Consider the following 27,971-nt stretch of genomic DNA (forward strand, 5'->3'; position numbering starts at 1 on the left):
TTCTGATATTTCCCACTCATTTTTTCTCCTTTCCCCTTTATTCTCTTTCACTATTTTTTATATTCCTCAAATGAATGAGACCATATAATGTTTGTCCTTCTCCAACTGACTTATTTCACTCAGCATAATACCCTCCAGGTGGGTATTTGTCGTTTCTAACGGCTGAGTAATATGCCATTGTATACATAGACCACAGCTTCTTTATCCATTCATCTGTCGATGGACCCCAAGGCTCCCTCCACAGTTTGGCTATTGTGGACATTGCTGCTATAAACATCGGGTGCAGACACCTACAGATTTAAAATGACTTAAGAGATATATCAACCAGTAGTAATGTATAAACCTTATTTGGATCTTGATGCAAGCTAACTTAAAAAAAAGCAAATTTATGAGGCGCCTACGTGGCTCAATTGGTTAGCATCTGCCTTAGGGCTCAGGTCTTGGGATCAGACCCTGAATTGGGCTCCCTGCTCAGCAGGGAGCCTATTTCTCCCTCTCCCACTCCTCCTGCTTGTGCTCTCTCTCTAATAAATAAATAAAAGCTTTTTTTTTTAAAGCAAGTTTATGAGAAAATCAGAAAAATGTGAACATTGATTGAATATTTGATGAGGAGATCCTTGGGTGGCTCAACGGTTTAGTGCCTGCCTCTGGCCCAGAGCATGATCCTGGAGTCCCGGGATCGAGTCTCACATCAGGCTCCCCACATGGGGCCTGCTTCTCCTTCTGCCTGTGTCTCTGCCTCTCTCTGTGTGTCTCTCATGAATAAATAAATAAAATCTTTAAAAAAATGAATATTTGATGTATTAAGAAATTCAGGGGTTAGCTATAGGTTTTGGATTTATGATTTTTTTAAAGAGTTTCTTGTAGAGATGATACTAAAATATTTATTGATCTAATTTTTTAGAGATACATACTAAAATACTGATGAAATGATATGGTGCCTGGAATTTGCTTCCAAATTATCCAGGGGAGAAAGAAGCCTTTATTGGATGTGGATATAAATAAAACAATGTTGGTAAAGAGTTGATTATTCTTGAAGCTGGATAATGGGTCCATATGATTGTCTCAACTTAATTGTAGGTTTAAATACAAGGATTTTAACAATTCGTGAAAGCCAAGCAAAGCCTTATGAAACCTTCTCTCCATCACTGTCTATGAACCACAAATAGAGTTCAGCAAGGTGGCCATCCCATGTCCATGTTTTTCCCAGGCTGGAGCACTGTGACATAATTAAAAATATATATTGGGTCTTTGTCTCCAGTTCCTGGTACAGAGCCTCTAAAACCCTGTTCGTTTCCTGAGTTATAGAGGTTATAGCATCTTTCAAGGATGAGAATCCAAAGTTTCAATGAAGACATGTTAAGCTTGAGATGCCTATTAGACATTCAAAGGACATGTAAAGTGAACAATTTTTCTGGCATGGACCCCATTTCAAATGCATCCCTTTATCCTCATTAAGTCAAAGCACTGGGTCTGAAAAGTAGTCACTTGACTTTCCTGATGGTTCCTATCTCTTCAGCTTGACTCATTATATTCCACTTCTACTTTAGCACCAATTTAAATCCTTCAAGGTTTACTTCCCACAGAATTAATTTACTTTCCCAGCCGTCCATGAACTTCACTAACAGTTATTTCCTATTACATTGTTTTCTGCCCAAATTTCCTCTCTGCAACATATCATCTTGTATTCTTCTCCAGCTCCCTCTAGCACACCTCAGAGACTGGATGGGTAGTTAAACCCTTACTCTTCACTCCTTTTTCACAACACAGACCTGACATGATTTGACCCTTTTCTTCATGTATTCATTCAGAGCTGGGACCAGGCTGAGGCAAACAAAATGCCTACCGATGCAAAATTTAAGAAGACACTCCCTCCCAGGGAAATCGCAGGGCCAAGGGATTTTTTTTCTTTATTCTGCCAATACTGCTTTCCAAAAAAGAGAGTACCAATTTATAATTCCACCAAAATCAACAAGTCTACCCATTTTGCAAAACTTTGTCAAAACTGCATGTCATCTCTGTGGGAATAAAAAAAATCACGGGGTCAGACTATACTTGGTATCTCAAGCACCTCTCAATGGTATCAGCTTACATATATGAAACATTAAAATGGCCCACACGCTGTCAATGATTCCTTAATGGCTGGTAGGTAAGCCTTACTTCTCTAATTTTAGAGGTAAGGAAACCAAAGCTCATGTTTTTTAGCAGACTTTCAGAGGCCACATAGCCAACAAATTACACAACTAGGATTTTATACCATGTCAGCTCAGCTATAAACTATGGCTCTTTTTACTACATCCAGTCTAAGTTTTCCATGCCATTTTTTTACATCTGTATTTCTTCCTTCGGAAATACTTGTTCCTAGTCTTTTGATTTCCGATTCATAATTTAAGCCTAACTTCTCACCCACTCTGGGGTTGTTTGAAATGGCAAGTATTTCCCACAAGAGCAAGGCTGATGTTAGACTACGGTGAGAGTGTGAGTGAGTATGTGGTGCAGACCAGACAGCAGAGTATATAGTTCAGAGTCCATTTCAGACGATTCCCAGCTGCCACCTACTAGCCACTTAGTGTTGCTGTGACTCCATTTCCTTGTCAGTCAAATGGAGGTAATAGTCATTCCTACTACACAGAATTATGGGGAGGATTCAATAAGTTAATACCCTCAAAGCATTTAAAACAGTGCCTAACACATAGCATTTAATCAATGCTACAGAAAACAAAGAAAGCTGTCCAATGAAGCAGAAAAAATAAGAGAGAAACAGAGACGTGTCTGATTATGTATGGAATTCCAGATAGCCTGTTTGCTCCCAAATACCACGTGCAAACATCCCAATATAAAGATGGCAATAAATACATGCTAAATCCAAGCTATTTACTGTGTTAAAAGGAGAAAGGAAGTTTTGAAAATTGGTAAGCTCTACCACGCACGTAAAACCTATCAAATTATATAATCAATCAAATCCTTTCCCCCCTAAAAAAAAGTATGATTGTACTTAATGTAGGAGAAGGAACACACCTTTTTTTAGCAAGAAATATTTTCATTTTCTTTTTTTTTTTTAATTTTTTATTTAAATTCAATCTAGTTAACATATACCGTATTATTAGTTTCAGGGGTAGAAGTAAAGTGATTCATCAGTTGCATATAACACCCAGCGCTCATTACATCACATGCCCTCCTTAATATCCATCTCCCAGTTCCACCGTTCTCCCCCACCCCCCCAGCAACCCTTAGTTTGTTTCCTAGAGTTAAGAGTCTCTGAAGGTTTGTCTCCCTCTCTATTTTCATCTTATTTTATTTTTCCTTCCCTTCCCCTATGTTCATCTGTTTTGTTTCTTAAATTCCACAGATGAGTGAAATCACATGGTATTTGTCTTTCTCTGACTGACTTATTTTGCTTAGCATAATACCCTCTAGCTCCATCCACGTCGTTGAAGATAACAGGAACACACTTTGCTGCCAGAATTATATTGGCCAATAAAAACCTCTGAATTTGTTCTTTGTACTACTACGTCTGCAATAGAAACACACTTACTTCTCTGTTTTCACATATCTCTCTTCTAGTGAGATTTTCTTCCAAGCCACAAAACACTTCCTGTTCGGAATCTATTTCTTAACTGTAAGTACTTTGAAATTAACCAATTATTTAATAGCTTATCTTAGCACTGGTAGGGAAGAAAAGGGTTTGTTTGGTTGGGTTTTTTTTTTTTTTTTTAAGTATTTGATTTCCTGATTTTTATTTCTAACATGCTATATTTTGAGGTTTAGCTGAAAGACTAATGGTTTCTTATCTAATTGCTTTAAGTTTGGTCATATTCAACAAGTATGTGCCAAGCATGTGTTAAATGCCATGCTTTTCAAAGCAGTGTAGGATAGCCTACTGTGTCCAACAAGAAACACCTATCCGGGATTGTGTTTCCTAACTTGATCATTAATTTCATTCCTTATGTTAATACATATGCATATTTGCTTGTGCTGGTCTAATTGTTTGTGCTTTGAAAATATTTTACTTGATCTATCCATGTAAAATATTAGAAATAGAAAATGGGATTTTTGAATTTAGCTAATGAATCATGAGAATCTTTGAATTTTTAGTATGAAAGTAAGAAAACAGACTAGAATGCTTCAAAATTAGATTCTGGTCCTTCATTTATATGCATAGAGACATTACCCTTCTCACTTATCATTACATTTGATAGCTTAAGAGATGAGAGATCATGAAATGAAAATATTTCAATCAAGGTGAAATAATCGGCTCAGTCTGCAGAGCATGCGACTCTTGATCTCGGGGTTGTGAGTTCCAGCCCCACGTTAGGTATAGAGAGTACTTAAAAATACAATCTTAAAAAAAAAAGTAAAAAAAAAATCAAAATTTAGCATCAGTAAACACTAGAAAGAAGAGGAAGATCTCAGCAATGCATTAGTAACTGGATTTATTAATATTAATATAATATAGTAATACATCAATATTAGCAGTTAATATTAATATGATTATGGGCTGTTCTTCTCAAGAGTGACATGTTCCAAGGCAGGGGAGACAGGTATAAGGTTAGTTATAACAAAGATCTATAACAAATAGATCAAATTAGGATGCTTAAAATGAGCCCAATTCTGCCAGGATTCCTAGCATTGAGGCCACTCCATGAAAGGAAACTTCTAAAGAAAGGAGTTGTAGTCTCTCTTCAAAACTTGTGCCAAGATTTCCATTTCAGTTCCTCCTGTCTCCATTTTTTTCTTTTGCTTGGAATCTTCCATCACTTTCTGCTCCTGTGGGGATCAAAGATGACAGAAAATAAAACAGCTATGTGGTCATTTAGAGATAGGCAGAGCCGCTGACCATGGAAAGGGAACTACAGACTACTCCCTAGTCCCTACCAAATCTAACACGATGCTTTTACATACATTGGGTGCCCAAGAAATATTTGCTGAATTAGATTGGATTTGTAGTTATTTGTAACAGAAAAGAAATGAAAAAGCCAAGGGCTGGGACACCTGGATGGCTCAGTGGTTGAGCGTCTGCCTTTGGCTCAGGTCATGATCCTGGGGTCCTGGGATCGAGCCCCACATCAGGCTCCCTGGAGGGAGCCTGCTTCTCCCTCTGCCTCCCTGTGTCCCTCATGAATGAATGAATGAATGAATGAATGAATAAATAAATAAGATCTTTAGAAAGAAAGAGAAGAAAGAAAGAAAGAAAGAAAGAAAGAAAGAAAGAAAGAAAAAGCCCAAGACCATGGGCTACAAAGTGTGCTCTGCAAAGCCACTGGCACAGAAATCTCCCGGGATGCCAGGGTTCTGCAATCGGCAGACAGAAAGGAGAGAGTGGGACTAGTTCAGCCTGTGTTCCTCACGCAAGCAGGAGGCCCTGGTATATAGGCTGTATCTGCCTGGAGAAAAGGGTACTATTTTTCTAATTCTCACTAAGCTGTGTCTACACAAAAGGGTGACCTTTCTCTCCTTTACACAATAGCACCTTCTGGGTTAGGAGCAGCAGCCGTGAGTGTGCTCGAGGGTCCTCAGTACAGATTCCTGCATCCAAGCCCTGGCCACCTAAATAACAAATTTGGAGAACAATGCCCAGGATTCCACCTTGTAAACAGGTTCTCCAAATGACTTTTATGCGAAATAAGCATTGAGGACCACTGAAGTTGGGAAGCAGGCTTGTAGACAAGGTCTCAGAAATTCTTAGCATCTTTACTGGCACTAGAGAGATTTCAAGGAAGTTGTCTTCTGTCGGGTTTTTGTTTTTGTTTTTTAAGATTTTATTTATTTATTTATTTGAGAGAAAGAGCAAGAGAGAGCACATGTAGAGAGAGGGGCAGAGGGAGAAGCAGGCTCCCTGCTGAGGGACCAGGACCCTGGGATCTATCCCAGGACCCTGGGATCTTGATCTGAGCGGAAGGCAGCTGCTTAACCAACTGAGCCACCCAGGAGCCTGGAAGTTGTTTTCTGTTATCACCACCCACTCCCCCCCCCCCCCCTTAACACCCTCCCCCTTGCTCTTCTACCTCAAATACCTAGGTTAAAAACTTTTGGATACTTAGTGGCTGAAGCAAAGAGATTTGTAGTTGCCTGGACATTGTGCATTTGTTACCATTTCAGATTTTGTTGCAACTTCAAGTTCTCTAGAATTTTGAAATATTTAAACCACAGAGAAGCGCACATGAGCTTATTTGCTTTCACCTCTCAGTTTTGTAAGACCAAGGAGGTAAGGCCTTGAGTAAGAAATCTCATGTGAGAGTTTGCAAAACCCTTTTTAAAATAAGATATATCGGTCGGATGAAAGCCTAATGCTGGTTCCCTCTGGCGCTGCTCTCCTGGGCTGGGCCTTCCCCACTGCTGCAGGTCACCTTCATTTAGAGACAAACTTCCTTCCAATACCATGAGAAATCTCTGGGGGCCCCCACTCTCTGCTCAGTTATCTGTGCTAATAAGTTCACGGAAGCACCTGGGTCCCCACAATTTCCCATATTCAAAAGAGGAAGTCAAAAAGTAATGAAAGAAACAGAAACCTAAAACTTTTAATTGTTGGGCTGAAGACTGTAAAGGCCACTAAACTGAGAAAGTAAATTTTGTACAAATTAAGTGGCAGTCAGCATAGGGATATTTTGGACGAAGCTGCTTGCTACAGAATGAATATGCAAATGGACTCCAAAGGCACTCAGAGAATGTTCAGGTCTCAGGCTGCTGTCAGGGCTAGGGGCAGCCAATTTGAATTCACAAATACATATAGCATACACTGAAGACAGGTGAAGGAAAGGACAATTCTGTAATTGCAGACAAGTTTTTATTCTGAAATCTTCAGATTATTCTTATACTAAAATCATAGTGCAGATTTCTTGAAAGATAAGTGCCTGGGTGGCTCAGCGGATTAAGCTACCAACTCTTGATTTTGCCTCAAGTTGTGATCTCAGTGTCGTGAGATAGAGCCCCCCATTGCTCTGTGCTGGGCATGAAGCCTGCTTAAGATTCTCTCTCTCTCTCCCTCTCCCTGCATTCCTCCCCCCACTCATGCTCACTTTCTGTCTAAAAAAATAAATAAAATCTTTAAAAATATATATTGCTTTTAAAAAATGAAGAAAGATAAGCTAGTTACATGAACATGTCTTTCCTCTGAGACAAATTGTAGAAATAGTCATTCATTCAGCTGGTATTTATTGAATGTCAGTTGTGTGCCAGGCATTGGCTAGGGGCTAAGGGGAAAAAAAAATACAAAGAGCCATAGGCTAATCAGCATAACTTAGCCTTTACAATTTTTTTTTAATCACTGTGTTCTTTTTATGTTTTCAAAAATGGGTATTTCATGTGTTGATTATAAAAGAAATAAGTGTCAATTGTAATTGTTTAGACAATATACAAATTTATAAAGATAAAAGTTAAAAAAAAAAATCTATTGGCCAATCACCCAGAGATAGCCAGCTAACACTTTGTTGTATAACACTTTCATATTTTCTTTTCTAATATTTGAGTTTTAAAAGGAATGCCAAAGAAAATGTGAAATTATTTTAGTATTTCCTGAAAAATGCCTTCTTCCCAGGTCCTAAATGTAGGAAGCTGTCACCCAAAAATATGGTTTCTACCATTGGGATACAGGGAAAAACTGGATCTTAGCACTCTGACGGTCTAAAGGGCCCCGTGAAGGAGGCCATGGCTCAGGTGGGCACCGGCCAGGTCCCACGCACACCATCTTCGCCTGGCCTGGCGCGTTTCCTCGGCGAGACGGGAGTAGGAGAACGTAGTGAGAACGTTCCTGGGCACCTACTGTGTGCCAGGCCCTGTACTAAACTTTCGAGATGCATCAGCAAGAATGGCCCAGAGAATTCCCCACCTTTATGGGGCTTCCATTCCAGACTGGAGGCTGACCTTGCGGGATCCCTGGGTGGCGCAGCGGTTTGGCGCCTGCCTTTGGCCCAGGGCGCGATCCTGGAGACCCGGGATCGAGTCCCACGTCGGGCTCCCGGTGCATGGAGCCTGCTTCTCCCTCTGCCTGTGTCTCTGCCTCTCTCTCTCTCTGTGACTATAATAAATAAGAAAGAGGCTGACTTTGCCAAGCTTTGCCAAGCGAGCTTTTGTGAAAGGCGTGAGCAACAGAATGAGGTTAATTGGAATTTCCTTACTCCCTTTCTCGTGAGATAGCCAGAACGAATTTGTTCAGAGAGCTGCGGTTGCGGCCTAGTAAGACCAAAGTGGGCATGTGCCCCCAGTGGACTCTAGGGCCCACCTAGTAGGTGTTAAAATCAGCGAGGTGTGTTGGTTTCTCTCTGTCTCTCTTCCGGATCGGAAGTAACTCATCAGCCCACAGCAGCTGGTGTAAACTTTTCTAAGTTTCTGCAAGGGCTCGGGGAGAAGCGGGGGAGGGGGGGGGGCTGGCACCTGGCGGGAAGGTGGGGGCACGGCCGGCCACCCGGCCCCGCCCCCGGCCACCCGGCCCCGCCCCCGGCCGCCCGGCCCCGCCCCCGGCCGCCCGGCCCCGCCCCGCCGCCTCCTGCAGGCGCGCCCTCCCGCCCCAGCCTCGCCTGCTCTCCTCGCGGCCGCCGGGGCAGGCCCGGGAGCCGCCGACCCCTCCCTCCGCCCCGGGGCGTGGGCTCTGGTCCCGGCCGGCACAGCCAGGAGCCTGTGGGCGCGGGTGGAAAACCCGTCAGCGTCGCCTGCCGCTGGCGGTCACCATCCCCGGGGGCGGGGTCAGACCCCGTGAGAGGGCACCCCAGGGCGCCCCAAGGCACCCCAGGGCGCCCCAAGCCCGCGCGGCCGTGCTGGAGCCAGCCTGTCCCCGCATGGAAGGCCGCCTCCCCCGTGCACCGTCCGCCCTGAAAGCTGAAACTCGGGCCGCTGCGGGGCAGGCAGGTTCCAGGGCTTGGTTCAGCCGGACGCCCGGACACCCGCCCGCTCTGGGCCGCCCTGACCCGCCCCCTGGGAGGGCTCCTGAGAGCACTAAATTCCAGCGCCGCCGGGAGCCGCCTCCTCCCGACACAGACACCCACAAACCAGGTCACTCCACTTTACCGCATTCCTTCGCGGACTTCTCTGTGACATCTACAACGGTCAGCCTCTCTTTTATTGTCAAAGAGCAGTAAAAGACCGTTATGGTTTGTTTGTTTGTTTGTTTGTTTTATAAAGCAAAAATCAAAACCGAAAACCACTCTAATGTATCTTTATAAAAGAGCAAACCTAAATAAATTTAAAATAAGCTTCAACTACACTGGATGGAGTTTATGATATTTTATACAAAAAAAAGAACTTCTTCAGAATAGTTCCTAAGAATGAGAAGGAAAAGTTAATGATTATTATAATGGCTGTTTACATTATGCATTATTAGAATTTGGGAATATATTTTAACAGCGTTTGTAACCGATTGCTTCTGAATTTTTCACTCTAAATCCTATGGGGCTCCCCTCTTCCCATGTTCTTTTTTATGTTTTGTTTTGCTATGTTAAAAATAATTTTAGATTTATGAAAAATGTTGCAAAAATAGCACACAGACAAAATATAACAAACGTTGACCAGGATATACAGTAAATGGAGCCCTCCCACAAAATGCAGCCATTTGGGAAAACAGCTTGAAGGGAGGCTTCAAAATGCTGCATACGGCGTTGGTAATAGAGTGTTGAGCATAGCTACCTCCAAAATGTTAAACGTGGAGTTACCATGTTGACCCACAAATCTGACTTCTAGGTATATATCCAGGAGAAATGAAAACATATGTCCTCACAAAAACCTATACACAAATTATAATAAGAGCATTATTTGTTAATAATCAAAAAGTAGAAACAACCTAAATGGCCATCAACTAATGAATGGATAAACAGAAAATGGTATAGCCACATAATGGAATATTATTCAGCAGTTAAAAAAGTACCGATACATACTAGAACATAGATAAACCTTGAAAACATTGTGCTAACTGAAGGAAGTCAGTCACAAAAGACTATACACAGTCTTCTATATCCCCAGGGACATGTTTTATGACCCTCAGTGGATGCCTGAAACTGCAGATAGTACCAAACCCTAAATACACTGTTTTTTTCTTATACACACATGCCTATCACAAAATTTAATTTATAAACTAGGCACACTAAGAGATTACCAATGATATTAAAATAGAAACATTATGACAACATACTATAGTAAAAATTATGTGAATATAGTCTCTCAAAATGTTATTATACTGTACCCACCCTTCTTGAGATAATAAAATGCCTATGTGATGAGATAAAGCAAAGGAAATGACGGAGGCATTTGACAGCTCTATGCTACTAGTGACTTGACCATATGTCAGAAGGAAAATGCTCGATGCTCTGCTTCCAGACCTCAGTTGACCATGGGTAACTGAAGCCACGGTTAAGGACTGCTGGAGGGCAGCCTGGGTGGTTCAGTGGTTTAGCGCCACCTTCAGCCCTTGGCCTGGTCCTGGAGACTTGGGATGGAGTCCCACGTCAGGCTCCTGCGTGGAGCCTGCTTCTCCCTCTGCCTGTGGCTCTGCCTCTGTGTATGTGTATGTGTCTCTCATGAATAAATGAATAAGATTTTTTTTAAAGGACTGCTATATTGTATAGTTCCATTTATATGAAATGTCTAGAATAGGGAAACTAATCTGTTCAGAGCTGGGGAAGGCTAGTCCAGTGGGGAGTGGCTGCTAATGGACATGGATATTTTTTTAAGGGGTGTGTGATAAAAATATCCTAAATTAGATTATAGTGATGGCTGTGCAACTATGAATATATGAACATTTCTCAAGCATACATTTTAAATGAGTGAATTTTGTAGCACATAAAATAAATTTCAAAAAAGCTTTTTTATTTAATACACAGCGTTTCTGTGTACCCTTCACCCAGCTTTCCTGATTCTTAATGTCTTACATCACCATAGTGTAAATATTGAAACCAGGAAATTACTGTTGGTAAACTATTAACTAATTAATTGAAAGATCTTATTGAGATTTAACTAATTGTCCCACTAATATCTCAGGGAAGAGAAAAGCAATCCCTGCCACCCAGGAGCTGGCCCAGTGTGGCCAGCAAGATGTTGGTATTGCTGCAAGCTGGCCTGGCACTCATGCCAGGTCTCTTTTGGAGCACTTTTTTTTTTTTGGAGATATAATTGACACCTAACATTATATTAGTTTCAGGTATACAACATAATGTCTTAAAACTCGTATATATTGTGAAACGTTCACTACAATAAGCCATATTACAAATTTTTTTGATGAGAACTTTCAAGATTTATTCTCTTAACAACTTTGAAATATACAATACAGTAGTATTAGCTATAATCACTATGCCATTCAATACATCCCCAGGACTTACTTTATAGTTGAAGGTTTGTACCTTTTGACCACCTTTATCCATTTCTCCCACTCCCCACTCCTCACCTCTGCAACCACCAGTCTGTTCTCTATCTGTGAGGTTGGTTTGGTTGGTTGGTTGGTTGGTTTTAGAACCCCACACAAGAGAGATCATACAGTATTTGTCTTTCTCTGTCTGATTAATACCACTGAGCATACTGCCCTCAAGTTCCATCCATGTCATCACTTACACTAGGTTTTGATGTTCTCTTAAACATAAAGAATTTCACAGAAATCATCAACATTAAATAAGCTAGTCTATGATCATGATGGATCAAGATAAAAACACTAGCACTCTACAATCATATTTGGACAAATATTGGAACTTAAACATTGTCCAAGCCACAACATACCAAACATTTTCCTTTCCTGGCTAATGTGAGTTATTGCTACTGCTTTACCTCTTGCAGGGTTAGCCTTGCACTCCATCAGCACTCCATGTAGGTGAGATCTATCAATATACCCAATTGTAGAATTGTATTTCACTTTCTGGACCACCTCCATTTCCTTGATCCACCTCCAAATCTACCCAACCAAAAAGTGTTTTCTAATACCTGGCTACTGAATACCACCCACCCGTCCCCCGGCCACAGTCTCACTGAGATGTGCCTTCTCACTTTCTATAGTAAGTAATAAAGCCAACTTGTTTAACTACAGTTGTGTTCTTCATGGTCTGTGGTTGGAGAACATTGACAGTTTCCTTTCCTGTTCCAGGATTCAATTCAGGAACCCAAATTGCATTTGGTCACCATGTCTTTATAGTCTCCTTCCATCTTGAATATTTCATCTGTTTTTATTTTGTCTTTCATGACTTTGACAGTTTCAAAGAGTATTGACCTGATAATTTGTAGAATATCCGTCCCTTTGTGTTTGTCTGATGGTTTCTTATGAGTGGATTTTGAGTACGTATTTTTGGTAAAATAACACAGTAGTGATGTTGTGTCCTTCAGTGCCTGACAATAAACACATAAGTATCCATTTATGAGTCTTGCCTTCAACAAATATCACTGTAGTGGAAACTGGGTGGCTCAGTAAGTTGAGTGTCCTACTCTTGATTTTGGCTTAGGTCATGGTCTCAGGGTTGTGAGATCAAGCCCTTTGTCAGATTCCGTGCTCAGCATGGAGTCTGCTTGAGATTCTCTTTCTCTGCTTCTGTTCCTCCCCTCACTCTTTCTCTCTCAAAATATATAAATAAAATCTTTTTTTAAAAAAAGAAACAGGTATTATTGTGATGTTTGCCAAATGGTGATATCTCCACCATTCCTTCTACATTCATTAGTAGGAATTCTATCATAAAAAAGCACTATGCCTTCCCCCTCTTTTTAAAATTTGTTCTTTTATTTATATGAGTATGGAATTATGGATAGTTATGTTGGTTTATGAGTTATAACCCATTATTAACATTATTTTGTTGCTCAAATTGTCCTGATTTGGCCACTGCGACAGCCATCAGATGGGCTCTGAGATCCTGGCTCTCATTCATTCTTGAGCCCTTTTTTGACATATAGGTCAAACATGTTCAGGATTCTCTTATACTTTCGTGCCTCAGCCCTGGAATCAGCCATTTCTCCAATGAACTCTGGCTCCTTTTTATTGGAAAATGGCCTTTCAAAACCAAGATTTGGGCACAAGGTATATTCAGTAATACTGAACTTTTGTTGCTTCTAGGTCTTCTCTGTGGACAGAGATAGGAAACATATTTATGTTTACACACACATCTGTGTGTGCGTGTGTGTATGTGTGTAAATTATCATGAGGTTGTACCTCCGATTTCAATCTGACAGCACAGGATTCATACTAGCCCTCCTCCTTTCCTTATTTAAAATTCTTTCTGAGATAGTAAAAAACCTTAATCTCATTATCCAAAATATACTTATTTGTTCAAGCCTAGCATATATATAATATAAAGAAGTTTCAGAATTGCTAATCCATTCTCTTATGAAAAATAGGTTTACTAACTAGGGTATAATATTTGTTCTTTTCGTCTTTAGACTTACAATACACAGTGAAAACCCTGCTTTCTGAAGTTATTATGGTTACCTTTTTCTTCCTCACTGCCTTCTTGGGCAGCCTGGGTGGCTCAGTGGTTTAGCACCTGCCTTCAGTCCAGGGCGTGATCCTAGAGACCCAGGATTGAGTCCTATGTCAGGCTTCCTGCATGGAGCTTGCTTCTCCCTCTGCCTGTGTCTCTGCCTATATCTCTGTGTCCCTTATGAATAAATACATAAAATCTTAAAAAATAAATAAATAAACTTAGTGTATCTTGGAAACCATTCTATATCCGTTTATAGAGATTATCCTCATTGTTTTTCTTTTTTGATAGCTTCATTAATACTCTGTTGTATACATGTACTTTTAAAAAACAAAATTCAACTGAGTAAAATTTAAAGATCTTATGGCTTTTTTTCAATGATTATGAATCAAGCAGCATCCAATCAAACAGATAGGAAGGAGCTCCAAGGAGCTGTACAAAATGAGAGATTTTTATAGACAGATGGGAGCAGAAACAAGGCCATTATACTAGACAAAAAAGCAAATAAATGATTATGTCAAGGTCACTTTTCTTCAGGGGTTGGCAGGAGTCTATTAGGCAAATTACCTAACAAGTTCAGATTCGGCAATTCCTGACTGGTTTAAGATTCCATTTCTGGGAGGGCTGAAACTAAGTCTCAGGGTGGTGACATGGGATTTAGCATAAGTGATTCCATTTTAGGCCTGTTGTCTTGTTTCTAATAGTACCATAGTTTACTCAACTAAGCACTTGGATTATTTACAATATTTTGCAAAAACCAACAATGCTGCTATAAATAACCTCAGGTGTATATATCTTTACATTGTTGAAGATGTATCTTCGGGATAATTTCTAGAAATGGGATTACTAGATCAAATGGTAAGTGCATATGCAGTTATGTTAGGTTTCTTCAAAGTTCCTTCCAAAATGGTTGTATTCCCACCAACATTATTTGAGTGCCTATTTCTTCACAACCTTGTCAAAAGAATACATTGCATACTCTTTAACTTTTGCCAATCTGACAGGCATTTAATTTGCATTGCTTTAATTTTGAGTGAATTTGAACATCTTTTTGATATATATTTTTAGGAGTCATTTTTATGTCTCTTCCTGTGAATTGTCTGTTCCTGCCTTTTTATTATTTTCTCAACTTTGGGGCTTTTAAATGTCTTCTTGTTTTAGAGGGTTTTTAAAAAACACTTAATGTCAGGGCACCTGGGTGGTTCAGTCGATTGGGCGGCTAACTCTTGATTTCAACTCAGGTCATGATTCTGGGGGGTCCTGGGTTTGAGCCTCATGCTGAGTCTGCTCAAGGATTTTCTCTCCCTTTCCTTCTCCCACCACTCGTCTCTGTCTCTGTTTCTGTCTCTCTCTGTCTCTCTGTCTCTCTGTCTCTCTCTCTCTATATATATATATATATAATTATTATTATATATTATGTATATACATAAAATAAGTCTTTAAAATAAAATAAATACTTAATGTTAAATTTTGTACTCTTAGGTACTTATAATCATTTTATTAAAACTTAAAAAATATGTAGTATTTGCATACTATATTCTCTAATGGGAAGGGAGATACCTAGAGCTACTTTCTGATAGTAATGATGTTCAACAGATACAAACATTTAAAAGAACATTTTTAAGCTTTTCCTACTCCCTAAAAAAAAAAAAATTAAACTAGTTTTATCTTCATCCAAAATAACTGAGCATTCTTTCTATGAGACCATGTGCCAAGACTCAGAGGACAATCTGTGAGAGTGGACCTGGATAATTTATAATTAGCTATGATGAAGCCTGGGCAGATTTAGACATGTTTGAACCATTCTCACACGATACACTTTCAGTTGCGTGGAGAAATATCCAAGACATTACCCTGTCTTTAAAACTATTCCTGGTCTCATATACTGCATAGCTCCCTTCTTGTTCAAGGGAACTAGCAAACGGGCTAAGTGTTAACTAAGCAATGAGATCTGTAGAGAAATCAGCTAATTCAAGAAATAGAAAAGTGTAAAACAATATGGAACAACTGAGGTACTTTGTTTATGGAACTGCTCTCTCTATGCAGAAAATAATGTAAAAAAGGCAAATAGTATAATGACAATGCCTGAGTACCTCGAGGCATTGTATTTTCAATTTCAGTGTGTGTTTGGGCATGTGCTTTTCAAAACATGTCCTGAATTTTGAAGTGGAAATGTGTTACATCCCAGGGCCCAGCACACTGTAAGGGAATCAAGCATATTGTAAGTATTTAATTCAATGAGGCTGTGTACCTTTATAAGCCCAACATTTAGCTTGGTGCTAAAGGAATAAATATGAAAAGAGGACTCCAGGTCTCAAGGAGATCACAACAAACCAGTGACAACACCACACTACACTAAGCAATAATGATGGAGTAGGAGTCTAAAGCTAAGAGGCAAAGGGAAGAAAAGGGTCTGTGGAATGAGCCTCGGAAAGATATGAATTCCACAGTTTAAATTTCCAGAGTGTCCATTTCTTTATCAACTCAATAGAGATAATAATTCCCATGGGACACGTAGGTAACTCAGTCAGTTAAGTGTCTGCCTCCAGCTCGGGTCATGATCCTGGGGTCCTGGGATCAAGCCCTGCATGGGGCTCTCTGCTCAGTGGGGGCCTGCTTGTCTCTGTCTCTCTCCCTGTCCCTCATGTGCTCTCTCTCTCAATCTCTCATAAATAAATAAATAAATAAATAAATAAATAAATAAATAAATAAATAAATAAAATCTTTTAAAAAATCAAGATTTGAGCAAGGATACTCTCACTCCAAATCTAATCTATGTTCTATGACCCCACACTGCCTCTCATGATAGAAATTAGGATTAACCTCACAAAATGGACTTCATAATACATTTTGTGGAGACCTACTATTAGAACTTTCCCCAGTGTGTGTCAAAAGGCTCCCAAGCCAGCACTGAGTGGGGGACACAGGCTCCAGGTAAATTTGAAGTGAAGAGCCAGCTTGGATACAAATAGATTAGAGAGGACTGCTATGATATTATGGTTTATAATAAGAAATATATGGTTTTCATCCCTGCTCATGGCACAGAGCTTCTAAAATCTCTGGAATCTCTTAACTGATAAGAAGCTCTTAACTGGTAAAAGTGTTCTCTTATTTATACCCAGACCCTCTCAACCACTGAGGAGTTTATGCTCAAGAAGCAACTTTTGGAAAGCCCTTGAGGATGGGGCTGATTGCCAAGGGAACCAACCTTGTGATTAGAGGCTTGGAACTTTCAGCCCTAGCTCTCAGACTTCGAGGGCAGGAAGAGGGGGCTGAAGATTGAACTCAGTTACCAATGGCCAATGGTTTAATCAATGAGGCCTAATGCAATAAAGTCCCAAAAGGATGGGGTTCAGGGAGCTTTTGGGTTAGGGAGCCAGCAGTAGCAACCCCAAATTTCACACATTCTGAATTTATAATATCTCTTCATCTGTTCATTTGAATCCTTTAGTATCCTTTGTAAAATACCAATAATCTAGTAAGTGAACTGTTAAGTTGTTCTCTGGAGTGCTGTGAGCCACTTTAACTAATTAATTGAACCCAAGGAGGGGTCATGGGACCCTCCAGTCTATAGCTGGTAAACCCAAAAGCACAGGTGACAACCTGGGCTTGTAACTGGCCTCTGAAGTGGGGAGGTAGGAGCAGTCCGAGCCTTTCACCTGTGGAATCTGACGCTCTCTCCTATAGACAAGTGTAGAATTGAGTTGAATTGTAGGACACTCCAGCTGGTATTGCAGAATCGCTTGGTGTGGGAAAAACTATCACACATTTGGTGAGCAGAAGTGAAGTAGATTATTCCATGGGTAGACAGAAAACAGGGGAGGGTTTTTTTTTTCACAACTGCCAATCAGAAATAAATCCAAAACAAAAAGGAATTTAAAAAAGGAGCAAGAGGGGAAAGGTGTGTGTTCACAGTAGTTGAGGATGGTACAATTTTAGAGAAGCCCATTTTCTGCAATTCACTCCTTTTTTTTTACAAAAAAAAAGATTTTATTTATTTATTCATGAAAGACACACAGAGAGGCAGAGACTTAGGCAGAGGGAGAAAGAAGCAGGCTCCCTGAGGGGAGCCTGATGCAGGACCCCCAGATCACGCCCGGAGCCAAAGGCAGACACTGAACCCTTGAGCCACCCAGGTGTCCCAATTCACTCCTTCCGACTACTATTAGGAGTTAGTCATTCATTCCCCTGTCTTCATTCACCTGTATAAAAACAGCAGCAATAACTCGCTTTTGCTCCCTTACTCCAAGGGAAGCAATTGTTGCTCTGACCACTTCAGTGAATCCCTTCCCCCAGTGACCTCTGTCCCCAGGGAAGGGGAGAGAGAAATTATGTTCTTTGAATCAGCAAGCAACTTAATCTAAATTATCTCACTTGGCTGTGAAGCAGAATGCCTCAACGCAGATTTCCAGGAGCCACCTGGAGTCCACTTACACCAACTTTTCCCTTTTCAGACTACTGCCATTGAAGATCCTGCATTGAAAATGCAAGCACAGTCACCGGTGGTCATTGTGACTCAGCCTGGATGTGGTCCCATGCCACAAACCTCCAACTGGCAGACAGGCATGTGTGATTGCTTCAGCGACTGCGGAGTCTGTAAGTGCTGGGTAATGCCCCTGTAGTTGCCTTGGAGGCTAATGACCAAAGGCCAAAGCTTTCCCTCATTCCTCCCTTATGGCATAGTCAAGGTTCCCGGCCTATTACAGGGCATCTGGCATGTCAGGCAATGAATGGTAAGTAAAGATAAAAGGCTTGTGCTGATTATAGTTCATTTTTCACCAACACATCAATCAATAGTCTTTCTTTTAAAATAAGTTCTGGAATTAAGATAATAGTAACAAAGCTGATGATTCTCACAGTGAATGGGTCTGGTCTAATGATTATAAATAGACCATACATTAAAATAAAAGTGCATTTCCAGTTTACCTTGATCTAAAAAAAAAAAAAGAAGAAGAAGAAGAAGAAGAAGAAGAAGAAGAAGAAAAAGGAAAAGGACTTGTTATATATAAACTCATTACTTTAGAGTTACATGGTGCCCAGTACACAAGGGATAGTATTCATCCATGGTTTCAACATGAGCTCAGTGAAGAACTATTATAATTAATACATTTAGGTTTTTATACACCTGAGTACAAAGAATTCTAAAGACAGTCAGCTTCTCATCAGGAAAAGAATCTCTGACTCTGCTTCATTTCCTTTTTGTGAGATCTCTCCAAGTAAAACAGGGGAAAGTAAATTTGGGGGTGGGATGAGGATGTCAGAGAGGACCAAAGAGCTTAGTTCTCAACCAGGAAACAAACAAGTCTGCCTACGAAAAAATTTGCTTTGAGAGGCCCCTGGGTGGCTCAGTCAGTTAAGTGTCTATCTTCAGCTCAGGTCATGATCTGGAGGTCCTGGGATTGAGCCCATTGGCTCCCTACCTAGCAGGGAGTCTGCTTCTCCCTCTTCCCCTGCTGCTCTGCTCTTGTTCTCTCTCTTTCAATAAATAAATAAAAATTTTTAAAAATTTGCTTTGAGGTGTATTTGCCTATCTCAAGTCTACAGAATGTTATGAGACAAGCAAAGAAAATATATTAACCTAAAGGTTAAAACTTACCAGTGAAAATGAAATTTGGAATCAAGTTGACCCCTGCACAACAGAGTTGTTCAGTTTGAACTGCACTGATCCGCTTATTTGCAGATTTTTTACAGTACAGTGCTATAAAAGTATTTTTTCTTCCATATGCTTTTCTTAACATTTCCTTTTCTCTAGCTTACCTTATGATAAGAATATAGTATAGAATACATATACAACATATGTATCAGTCAACTGTTTATGTTATTGGTGAGACTTCCAGTCAATAGTAGGCTACTAGTTGTTAAACTTGAGGGGCATTACAAGTTACACAGAGAGTTTTTGGCTGTGCAGGGGGTCAATCCCCCTCCAAACCTCCATATTGTCCAAAGGCCAACTGTACATTAAAAACCACAGAGAGAAAAAATTACCTAGAAAATGGAACGATGGATTTGTTTATTGGCTCTCATTGCCTTACTGGATGACCTGGGGTGATGACTTACACATCTCAAGACATTAGTCCAACATGTACAAGTAACTCATAGTAATACTAAGACTAGCTACATTGCTAAAACCCTACAAAGATGAATATTTTAATCCTCCAATCCCTTGCATTATCACCCAAATAAGTGAAAAACAAGTTCTAATATAAAGTTTAATTGCTTAATGGCAGGACTTCTTAATTGCAGACCTGACCAAATCACTCTCCCTTCTTAAAATATTTTGGTGATTCCTCATGACTTTCATGACCAACTCCATGCCCTCATACTTCATCATCCAGTCCCTAACCTGCCTGCTCCTCCAACTTTATCCCCATCCCATCCAGCCATGCTGAATGAACACCAGCCACTGCCAAGACATGCCAAGTGATCTCAAAGAGGATCTTCTCCCTTTTGTCTACCTGCAAAGTTCTAATCATCTTACAATATTCACATCAAGCAGCATATCCTTCCCAGAGGCTTTTGGGGCCTCATTTCTGTGGGTGACCCCTTGACATCTTGAGTAGATTTCTGGTGGAGAATTTTTTTATATTATTACCTGACTGCCCTACTAGCTAGACTTCAGACAGCAGCACTCAGTTCTGAGAATAATCTCTGAGAGGCACGTGGGTGGCTCAGTTGGTTAAGTGCCTACCTTAGGCTTGGGTCATGATCCCACTGTCCTGGGATCAAGTCCCACATCCGGCTCCCTGCTCAGTGGAGAGCCTGCTTCTCTCTCTGCCTCTGACTGCCACTCCCCTTGCTTCTTCTCTCTCTCTAACAAATAAATACCAAAAAAAAGATCTTAAAAAGAATAATCTCTGGGACATGGCTAGATTTCTTTTTTTTTTTAAGATTTTATTTATTTATTCATGAGAGACACAGAGAGTGAAGCAGAGACATAGGCAGAGAGAGAAGCAGGATCCTTGCAAGGAGCCCAATGTGGGATTCGATCCCAGACCCTGGGATCACGCCCTGAGCCAAAGGCAGATGCTCAACCATTGAGCCACCCAGGTGCCCCTATGGCTAGGTTTCTGTGAGCCATTCAGTAGATGAATGAAGGCAGTACTACAAAAAGGATGTGTGATGATACCTGAAATGGTTGGGTGGGGAGAAGGGAGAAGCCAATGCAATGCTGAGCAAAAGCATTGAGGTTGGACTTGGCAGCAGGATGTTTGGCCAAGGCCTCATGAATGGGACTGACAGTAATGAAAGCAAATTAGCTTTCGAAGGTGGCAGGAACACAGTGGAGTAACTGGTGCCTCTGGCTTCATGTGTCTAGGTCTCTGTGGCACATTTTGTTTTATGTGCCTTGCCTGTCAAATTGCAGCTGACATGAATGAATGCTGTCTGTGTGGGACATCTGTCGCAATGAGGACCCTCTACCGGACGCGATATGGCATCCCTGTGAGTCTCTTATGACACTGTACCATTTAAACATGCATCCACACTCAAAATAATCGTTACAAATCTGCAAGCCCTTTGATGGTGTCCATGACCTGAATTTGATTGGTAGGTGTTTCCTAGCATGTGCAGCCTTGTGCTCCAGCAATAGATTCTTTGGTTACATGACATCCTTCTAGGTTTCTATTAAAGACCTTAGAGCATAAGCAACTGTTGTAATTGCAATGTCTATCATACAAGAACGGGGCTTACTCAGAACCTAGCATGCCCCAAGCACATTACAGAGGACGCTTCACTGAATTCTCAGACCACATTTTACAGATGAGGACTTTAAAGTCTTAAGGGGTTTGGGTAACACTGCCAAAGATACGCACTAGTAGTAGAAGTTGTCACAACTCTGACTTTCCATGCATACACATTCCATTATTGCCACAAGCTGCACCTCATGTAGCAGGAGGATGTGTTAGTCAGGGCTCGCCAGAGAAACACAACCAAAAGGAGATACACAGATGATGTAGAAAAACATATATCTATAAATAGAGAGGGAGATTTTAAGGAACAGGTTCATGTGATTGTGAGGGTTGGCAAGTCCAAAAAAAAAAAAAAAAAACAGAATAGGCTGGCGGGCTGGGAAGACTTCAATTCTGAAAGCAGCGTGCTGGCAGTATTTCTTCTTGCTCTGAGAATGTCAATCTTTTTCTATTAAGACCTTCAACTGATTGGAGGAAGCCTACCCACATTACAGAGGATAATCTACTCAGGCTCTACTGATTTAAACATTACTCTCATTTCTATTTCATATAATAGAACTGTCCAATCTGTACTCTTTTATCTAACTTCTTTTACTTAGTATAATTATTTTGAGATCCATCTAAGTTGTTAAGTGTTCTTAACACAGTAAACTAAATTAGGGGGAAGAGAAAATATTTGGATGGCAAATAAGCATGTAAAAAGATATTCAACATCATTAGTCATCATTAGAGAAATGCAAATGAAAACCACAATGAAATATGACTATGGGAATGGCTAAAACTAATCAGCCTAACCACATTAAGTGTTGCCAGATATGGAGGAACTGAAACTCTCATACAATACTTGTGGGAATGTAAAATGCAGTTCCTTAAAAAGTTAAACACACCTACCATTTGACCCAGCCATTCTACTCCTAGATATTTACTCAAAAAAATATATGTTCATACCAAGACTTGTATCAGAGCGATTTGGCTTGTAACAGCCCAAACTAAAAACAATCCAAATGTTCCCCAGCAGGTGAATGGATAAATAAAGTGTGATATATCCATATAATGGAACAGTACTCAGGAATAAAAAGGAATGAATTATTGATATACACAAAAACTTGGATGAATCTCAAAATGAATATAATTTTAAGTTGTGGGTAAAAAATTAGGGGTCATTACTAATTGGAGAAATATTTGCTGTGGCACATCTATAGGGAATACAAGGAATCAGAAAAGACCCATGCAGCAAGAAGACGTAAAGCAGTAAATAAAAGAAGAGGGGGGGCACCTGGGTGGCTCAGTGGTTGAGCACCTGCCTTTGGCTCAGGGCATGATCCCAGGTCCTGGGATTGAGTCTTGTATCAGGCTTCCCACGGGGAGCCTGCTTCCCCCTCTGCCTGTGTCTCTGCCTCCTTGTGTGTGTCTTTCATGAATAAATAAGTAAAATCTTTTAAAAAATATTCAGTGAATACCAAACATAAAACTTTGGCTATCTCACTAGTGAGAGCAATTTAGATTTCTCTGCTGTGTCTTTATGCTTTATTCTTTCTTCCAGTATGTATGTGTTAAATCTTAGGGAGTCTGATCTCTTGGAAGAGAGGAGAAGAACTGCCCCCACTTACCTCACCCCTCTCCTCTCCTCTCCTCTCCTCTCCTTGGGCCCCAAAGCCCACATCAGGGTCCCCTGTTACATTCAGCTGCATGCTGTATCGCCGGGGCAGAGCCACAGCTGGCAGCAAGGGGCTGGGTGCTTAGGTTTCAGTTAATCTCCTGTCTTCTACTCTCCAGTTTCTTCTTCCTCCTTTCTGAGTTCCAGGGTTTTGAGTCCAGGATTTATTAAATGCCCTGTCCGTGACCCTGTTAGGTTTCAGGTTCCCTAGCTCTGTTTTACTTTCTCCATCAATGAAATCCTATTGGCTCCCTATTTTAAAAAAAAAAAATTGCTCAAAATTTCTGGCCCAGTGAATAACCCCATTCCTGTTTTCTAGTATAGCTTTAATTTATTTACCAAAGCTCTACAAGCATATAGTTTAATTTTAGATTATTTAATTTTTGTTAAGAAAAATAGTCCACAGACTTCTCTTTCCTACTGCTTTCTTCCCAGAGCTCTGCTGGTATTTTCCTCCACATCTCCAAATCATAGACTTGTATTGCTACTTTTTGAGTTTTCAGTTGCCTATAGACAGGGTACTGTCTATAGAACTCCCACTATAAAAGAGGAGAACTTAGTTCTGTTCCCACACACACACAGACATGCACCCTCCCCATACCCATTCCTTCCAACATAGGCACATATAATTTGGGTTAAATCCATATTTGGGGGATGCCTGGGTGGCTCAGCAGTTAAGCATCTGCCTTCAGCTCTGGGCGTGACCCTGGAGTCCTGGGATCAAGTCCCACATCAGACTCCCTGCATGGAGCTTGCTTCTCCCTCTGCCTATGTCTCTGCCTCTCTCTGTGTGTCTCTCATGAATAAATAAATAAAATCTTTTTTAAAAATCCACATTTGGTACTTATATTATGAGACCTTTGTTTGCTCTTCAGAGTTGAGTCACGTAGTGAACTATGTATGATTGCTTTTTCTGCTGAACTTTGTTTTTCCTGGTTTTAATAATTCTTGGTGTTTCCATTAGTAGTTTTCCACTTACTTATGAGTAAGTAACCCCAAAACTCTTTCCCAGTTTTCTAACTCTCTTTCCAACACATTCAACACATTGGATATCCTATCATTTTTATCTTCTCAATGAAATCACTCCCTGACCTCCTACTACCCTTGGAACTAATGGTTCTTTATTTGTGGTGCTTAGCTCTTGCCCTGGAATCTCCTTCAGCATCACCCTGGAGATTATAGTCACTTCTCTCCTGTGTTAGGCTCCTGTTTCTTATATACCACATCTTCCTCTTTCTTGGTTTCCTCCCTCGTTGTGGTGGCGGAATCCTCCAATAACTTCCTGAGACACAGAAGAGGTGTGGAAGAAAATAATCTTGAGATTTTACTTGCTGAAACTCTTGGTTTTTCCCTCATACTGACAGTTTGGTTGATTGATATCCTCTATATTCAACATTACAAAGTATAGGAAAACATTTAATGTCATCAAAAGAGGAGTTACATGGAAAAGTCAATTAACATTTTTCTAAATATATCCATCCAAACTCTGAATTCAAAGAATCAGTTCCAGGACACCTGGGTGGCTTGTTGAGCATTTGCCTTTGGCTCAGAGCATGATCCCAGGGTCCTGGGATTGAGTCCTGTATTGGGCTCCCCACAGGGAGCCTGCTTCTCCCTCTGCCTATGTCTCTGCCTCTGTGTCTCTCATGAATAAATTTTTAAAAATTTAAGAAAAACAAAAACAAAAAACAAAACAAAACACAACAAAGGATCAGTTCCTTCTGCCTTTCTTCGAAGTGTCTTGAAAATCCGTATATCTTCATTTCCAAATAGGTGGATTTTAAATTTCTACTTCTTTTATATTTTCAAACAGGGATCCATTTGTGATGACTATTTGGTGACTCTTTGCTGTCCTTATTGTTCTCTTTGCCAAATCAAGAGAGACATCAACAGAAGGAGGGCCATGCGTACTTTCTAAACAAAAAACTAATGGTAGGTCCCAGAATCTGGGTTTTGTTTGAAATATAATAAGGGCTTTGTAAATTATGCATTATTCTGAGTAATGATCCAATAATAACAATTCTTTAGGTCTCTCAAATGTTTTCTTAATATAAAGATTGATTTAGTTTCTTCTTATGAAGAAGATAGCTGTATTACGTTGCTTGGGCCATCATAACAATTTTAGCCTGAGTGGCTTACACAATAAGAATTTATTTCTCACAGTTATGAAGGCTGGGAAGTCCAAGATTATGGTGTGGACCAATTCAGTTCCTGTGAGGGCTCTCTTCCTAGTTTACAGATGGCTACCTTTTCAATGTGTCTTCAAATGGTAGAGAGAGTAAGGTCTGGTCTCTCTTCTTACAATCGAATTGACAAAAGAAATTGTTAAATAACTATAAAGTAGTAGAGCAGATGAAAATTACATGTTTTGTAATATTTGAAGTTATTGCAGCATAAAGCATCTATCAAGAGAGGGGAAATTAAATAAGAAAATCCTATTGGAAAAAGTGAACTCTGAAAGTGGTGGATATAGAATATAGAATATTTGGAAATGTTTTATAGAATCTGAACTTCTGAAAATCAATCAAATCATTTCCAATTAATTTTTCCAGTATTCTCAGAATTAGCTATTAAATAGAAACAAACATGATTTTGTCAGTCTCCTATAGAATTTATTGTGAGTATGGGAAGGAAGCATTATTTTCCCATTCTTTGTAATATCCTATTTCCTTTCTCAAGTGAATGAGAACTCTGTATAAGTTAACAAGTATAACTCATGGATGATATGTTTTAAAGTGTCATTTATTTGGCAAATAATGTATCAAAGTACCTAGTCCTATGCAGGACAGTGCTAGGTGCTGTGGGGAACAAAAATAAATAAGCTAGCCCTCTTGCATTTAGAGATTTTATACTCTGAAAGAGGAGATTAGACAGCTTTTAAATAAAATGATGAGTTTGCATTTAGAGACTTTATACTCTGAAAGAGGAGATTAGACAGCTTTTAAATAAAATGATGAGTTTGACTAATGCCTTTAGACCAAGTGTTATTTTATGTTCAGAGGAAGAAAAGATCATTTTCTGTTAGATGTGTAAATGAAAGGTTCTTCAAAGAGTGTTTTTTTAATTCTAAAGAGGACACGAGTATTAAGGTCACAATAGGAAATAGATGGCACTCAAATTGTAATAATACAAAGATTTAATGAAGACCACTTACAATACAGGTGTGGGTGGGAGGTCTAGGGAAATGACAAGGGATGGTCCCAGAGCCTAGGCTGGCAACATTTAAACTGTAACCACTTTACCACCCCTAGGCCTCGGGAGTTACCGAATCCCAAAGGAGCGAGCTATGAGGAGAAGGCTGTCCTGAGAGGAATGGTAACCTCTCAACAGGAAGTAGGCAAGAGGAAAAGTACCTGGATCTCACTTTCTGAGGTCCTTCTAGGCTTCCCACTGTTTGAACCCACTGGTTGGCAGAGGGCAGGAGAGTGTTGCTGTAGTCTACAGGTCAGCCTCCCAGGACACACAGCAGTGCAGACAAGGATGGAAATGGATCAGATGGGGGCAAACATAAGATCTCTGACATAAGATGTGACTGTTATTAATAGAAATTGGTATTGCTTCTAATCATCAAAGTTAGTGAAAAAATAGAAGCAAAGAAAGGAAAAACATCTTTATGAGCTTAGGTCCATCCAACTTGGCAGGAACATATAAGTAGGAAAATCACAAGAAAAGACTTTAAAAGTGAGTTGGGGTACACAATACAATGAAATTAGGCTAATGACTTGGTCTTTTATTTGGAAAGCAGTGGGAGTTATTATAGGCTTTATGTAAGGGAGTAACATAGAACTATACTTTGGAAGAATTAATCAATAGTGGTTTATAGCACAGACTGGACAGGATGAGGTCAGAAGCAAAGATGCAGAAGCAAAGGTACAATGCGGTCAGAAGCAAAGACTAGCTCAACACCATTTAAATAAATACACAACACAGGTCAGATGAAATCTATACTCACATATCCATAATGAATCCTGACATCTGAACTTTTTTTCTTTAGCCTCAGAGAAATAATCTTCCTGAATCTTTGAATTCGTTTGAGGTAAAAATGCCTTGGTGATCCTGACTCTGGCTCATTACTTTGAACCCTGCATTATTCATCAACTGTGAAACTTTAGATATACAAATACCTGAAATGGGAGAATCAAGAGACAAAGATCAATAAATAACATGATTTATGTTTAAAAAAAATAGGTTGAGGGGTGCCTGGGTGGCTCAGTCAGTTAAGCATCTGACTTCAGCTCAGGTCATAATCGTGGGGTCCTGGGATTGAGCCCTGTGTCAGTTTACCCTGCTCAGTGGAGGAGTCTCTCTGTCCCTTTCCCACTTGTGCTCTCTTTCTCAAATAAATTAATTAATTAAAAAAATAAATAGGCTGAAAGAAAGGGACTTAGGACCCAACTGAAAAAGCTCCCAGTTGTGAACACTGGAACCAGTGATGTCATGTTAATAGCATGTACCCCTGAAATGATGTGATGAGAATGACACCGTACCTTTGTGATCTTCCCCTCAAGACCCCATAACTCCAGTCTGACCAGGAGAAAAACATTAGACAAATCTAAACTGAAGCATAGGTATTCTGCAAAACACCTGACCAGTAGTTGACAAAACTGTCAAGTTCACAAATAAGGAAAGTCTGAGAAACAGTCACAGTGTAGAGGAACCTATGGAAACATGATGACTAAATGTAATGTCCTAGACTGGATGGGATCCTGGAACAGAAAAAAAGGACATTAGGTAAAAACTGAGAAATCTAACTAAAGTATATTCTTTGATTAATGATATTCTGTATCAACATTGGCTCCATAGTTGTAACAAACCTATTTTAGTAAGATGTTAACTGGTAGGGAAATCAGTGCAGGGTGTATAAGAACTCTCTGTACTACCTTTGCAACTTTTTTGTAAACCTGAAATGATTCTAAAATTTAAAGTTCATTGAAAATAAAAATGTAGATTGAGACAATTCAAACCTATTCTTTGTATGTCCCTTATAGGTGAAAGATTTACCAAAGCAACAAAAATCAGCAGGCACCTCTTCAGCTTGAGTCCTCTGCCTTTTGCAACTGAAATATGATAGATCTGCTTAATTACAATCGATGGGGTAAAAAAAAAAATGGATTTTGATTTATGTTAAATGAATGTGTTCCCTTAGTTTTGCTAAATGGTCCAGCTTAGTTTCTCGCTTTCATGTTATCAAATTTTCTGGCTTATGAATTTTGTTACATTTGGTATGTAAACAAAATAAAAGATTTTGCTAACAAA

At 40.0% G+C, this 27,971-nt stretch overlaps 1 protein-coding gene across 3 annotated transcripts; it reads left to right on the plus strand.

Annotated features, from left to right (window-relative positions):
• The first annotated feature begins 3,493 nt into the window (after positions 1-3,493).
• Positions 3,494-27,971, plus strand: LOC112919620 (placenta associated 8). Of its 3 annotated transcripts, none has more exons than XM_072755776.1 (5): positions 3,494-3,619; positions 17,825-17,966; positions 20,686-20,810; positions 24,529-24,647; positions 27,704-27,971. In XM_072755776.1, exons 2-4 carry the CDS (start codon positions 17,855-17,857, stop codon positions 24,631-24,633), a joined length of 342 nt encoding a protein of 113 aa, XP_072611877.1. In that variant the 5' UTR covers positions 3,494-3,619; positions 17,825-17,854; the 3' UTR covers positions 24,634-24,647; positions 27,704-27,971. The 3 variants fall into 3 exon arrangements, with proteins under 3 accessions (XP_072611877.1, XP_072611876.1, XP_025853853.1); XM_072755775.1 differs by lacking the exons at positions 3,494-3,619; positions 27,704-27,971 and adding exons at positions 8,875-9,038; positions 26,710-26,730; XM_025998068.2 differs by lacking the exon at positions 3,494-3,619 and adding an exon at positions 8,886-9,038.

Source organism: Vulpes vulpes, chromosome 4 (assembly GCF_048418805.1).
Source record: "Vulpes vulpes isolate BD-2025 chromosome 4, VulVul3, whole genome shotgun sequence".
NCBI lineage: Eukaryota > Metazoa > Chordata > Mammalia > Carnivora > Canidae > Vulpes > Vulpes vulpes.

Coding starts and splice junctions, on each gene's coding strand:
- LOC112919620 (XM_072755776.1), top strand. CDS start 17,855: ATGCAAGCACAGTCACCGGTGGTCATTGTGACTCAGCCTGGATGTGGT. Junction 17,967..20,685: donor CTTCAGCGACTGCGGAGTCT/GTAAGTGCTGGG, acceptor TCATGTGTCTAG/GTCTCTGTGGCACATTTTGT. Junction 20,811..24,528: donor GGACGCGATATGGCATCCCT/GTGAGTCTCTTA, acceptor ATTTTCAAACAG/GGATCCATTTGTGATGACTA.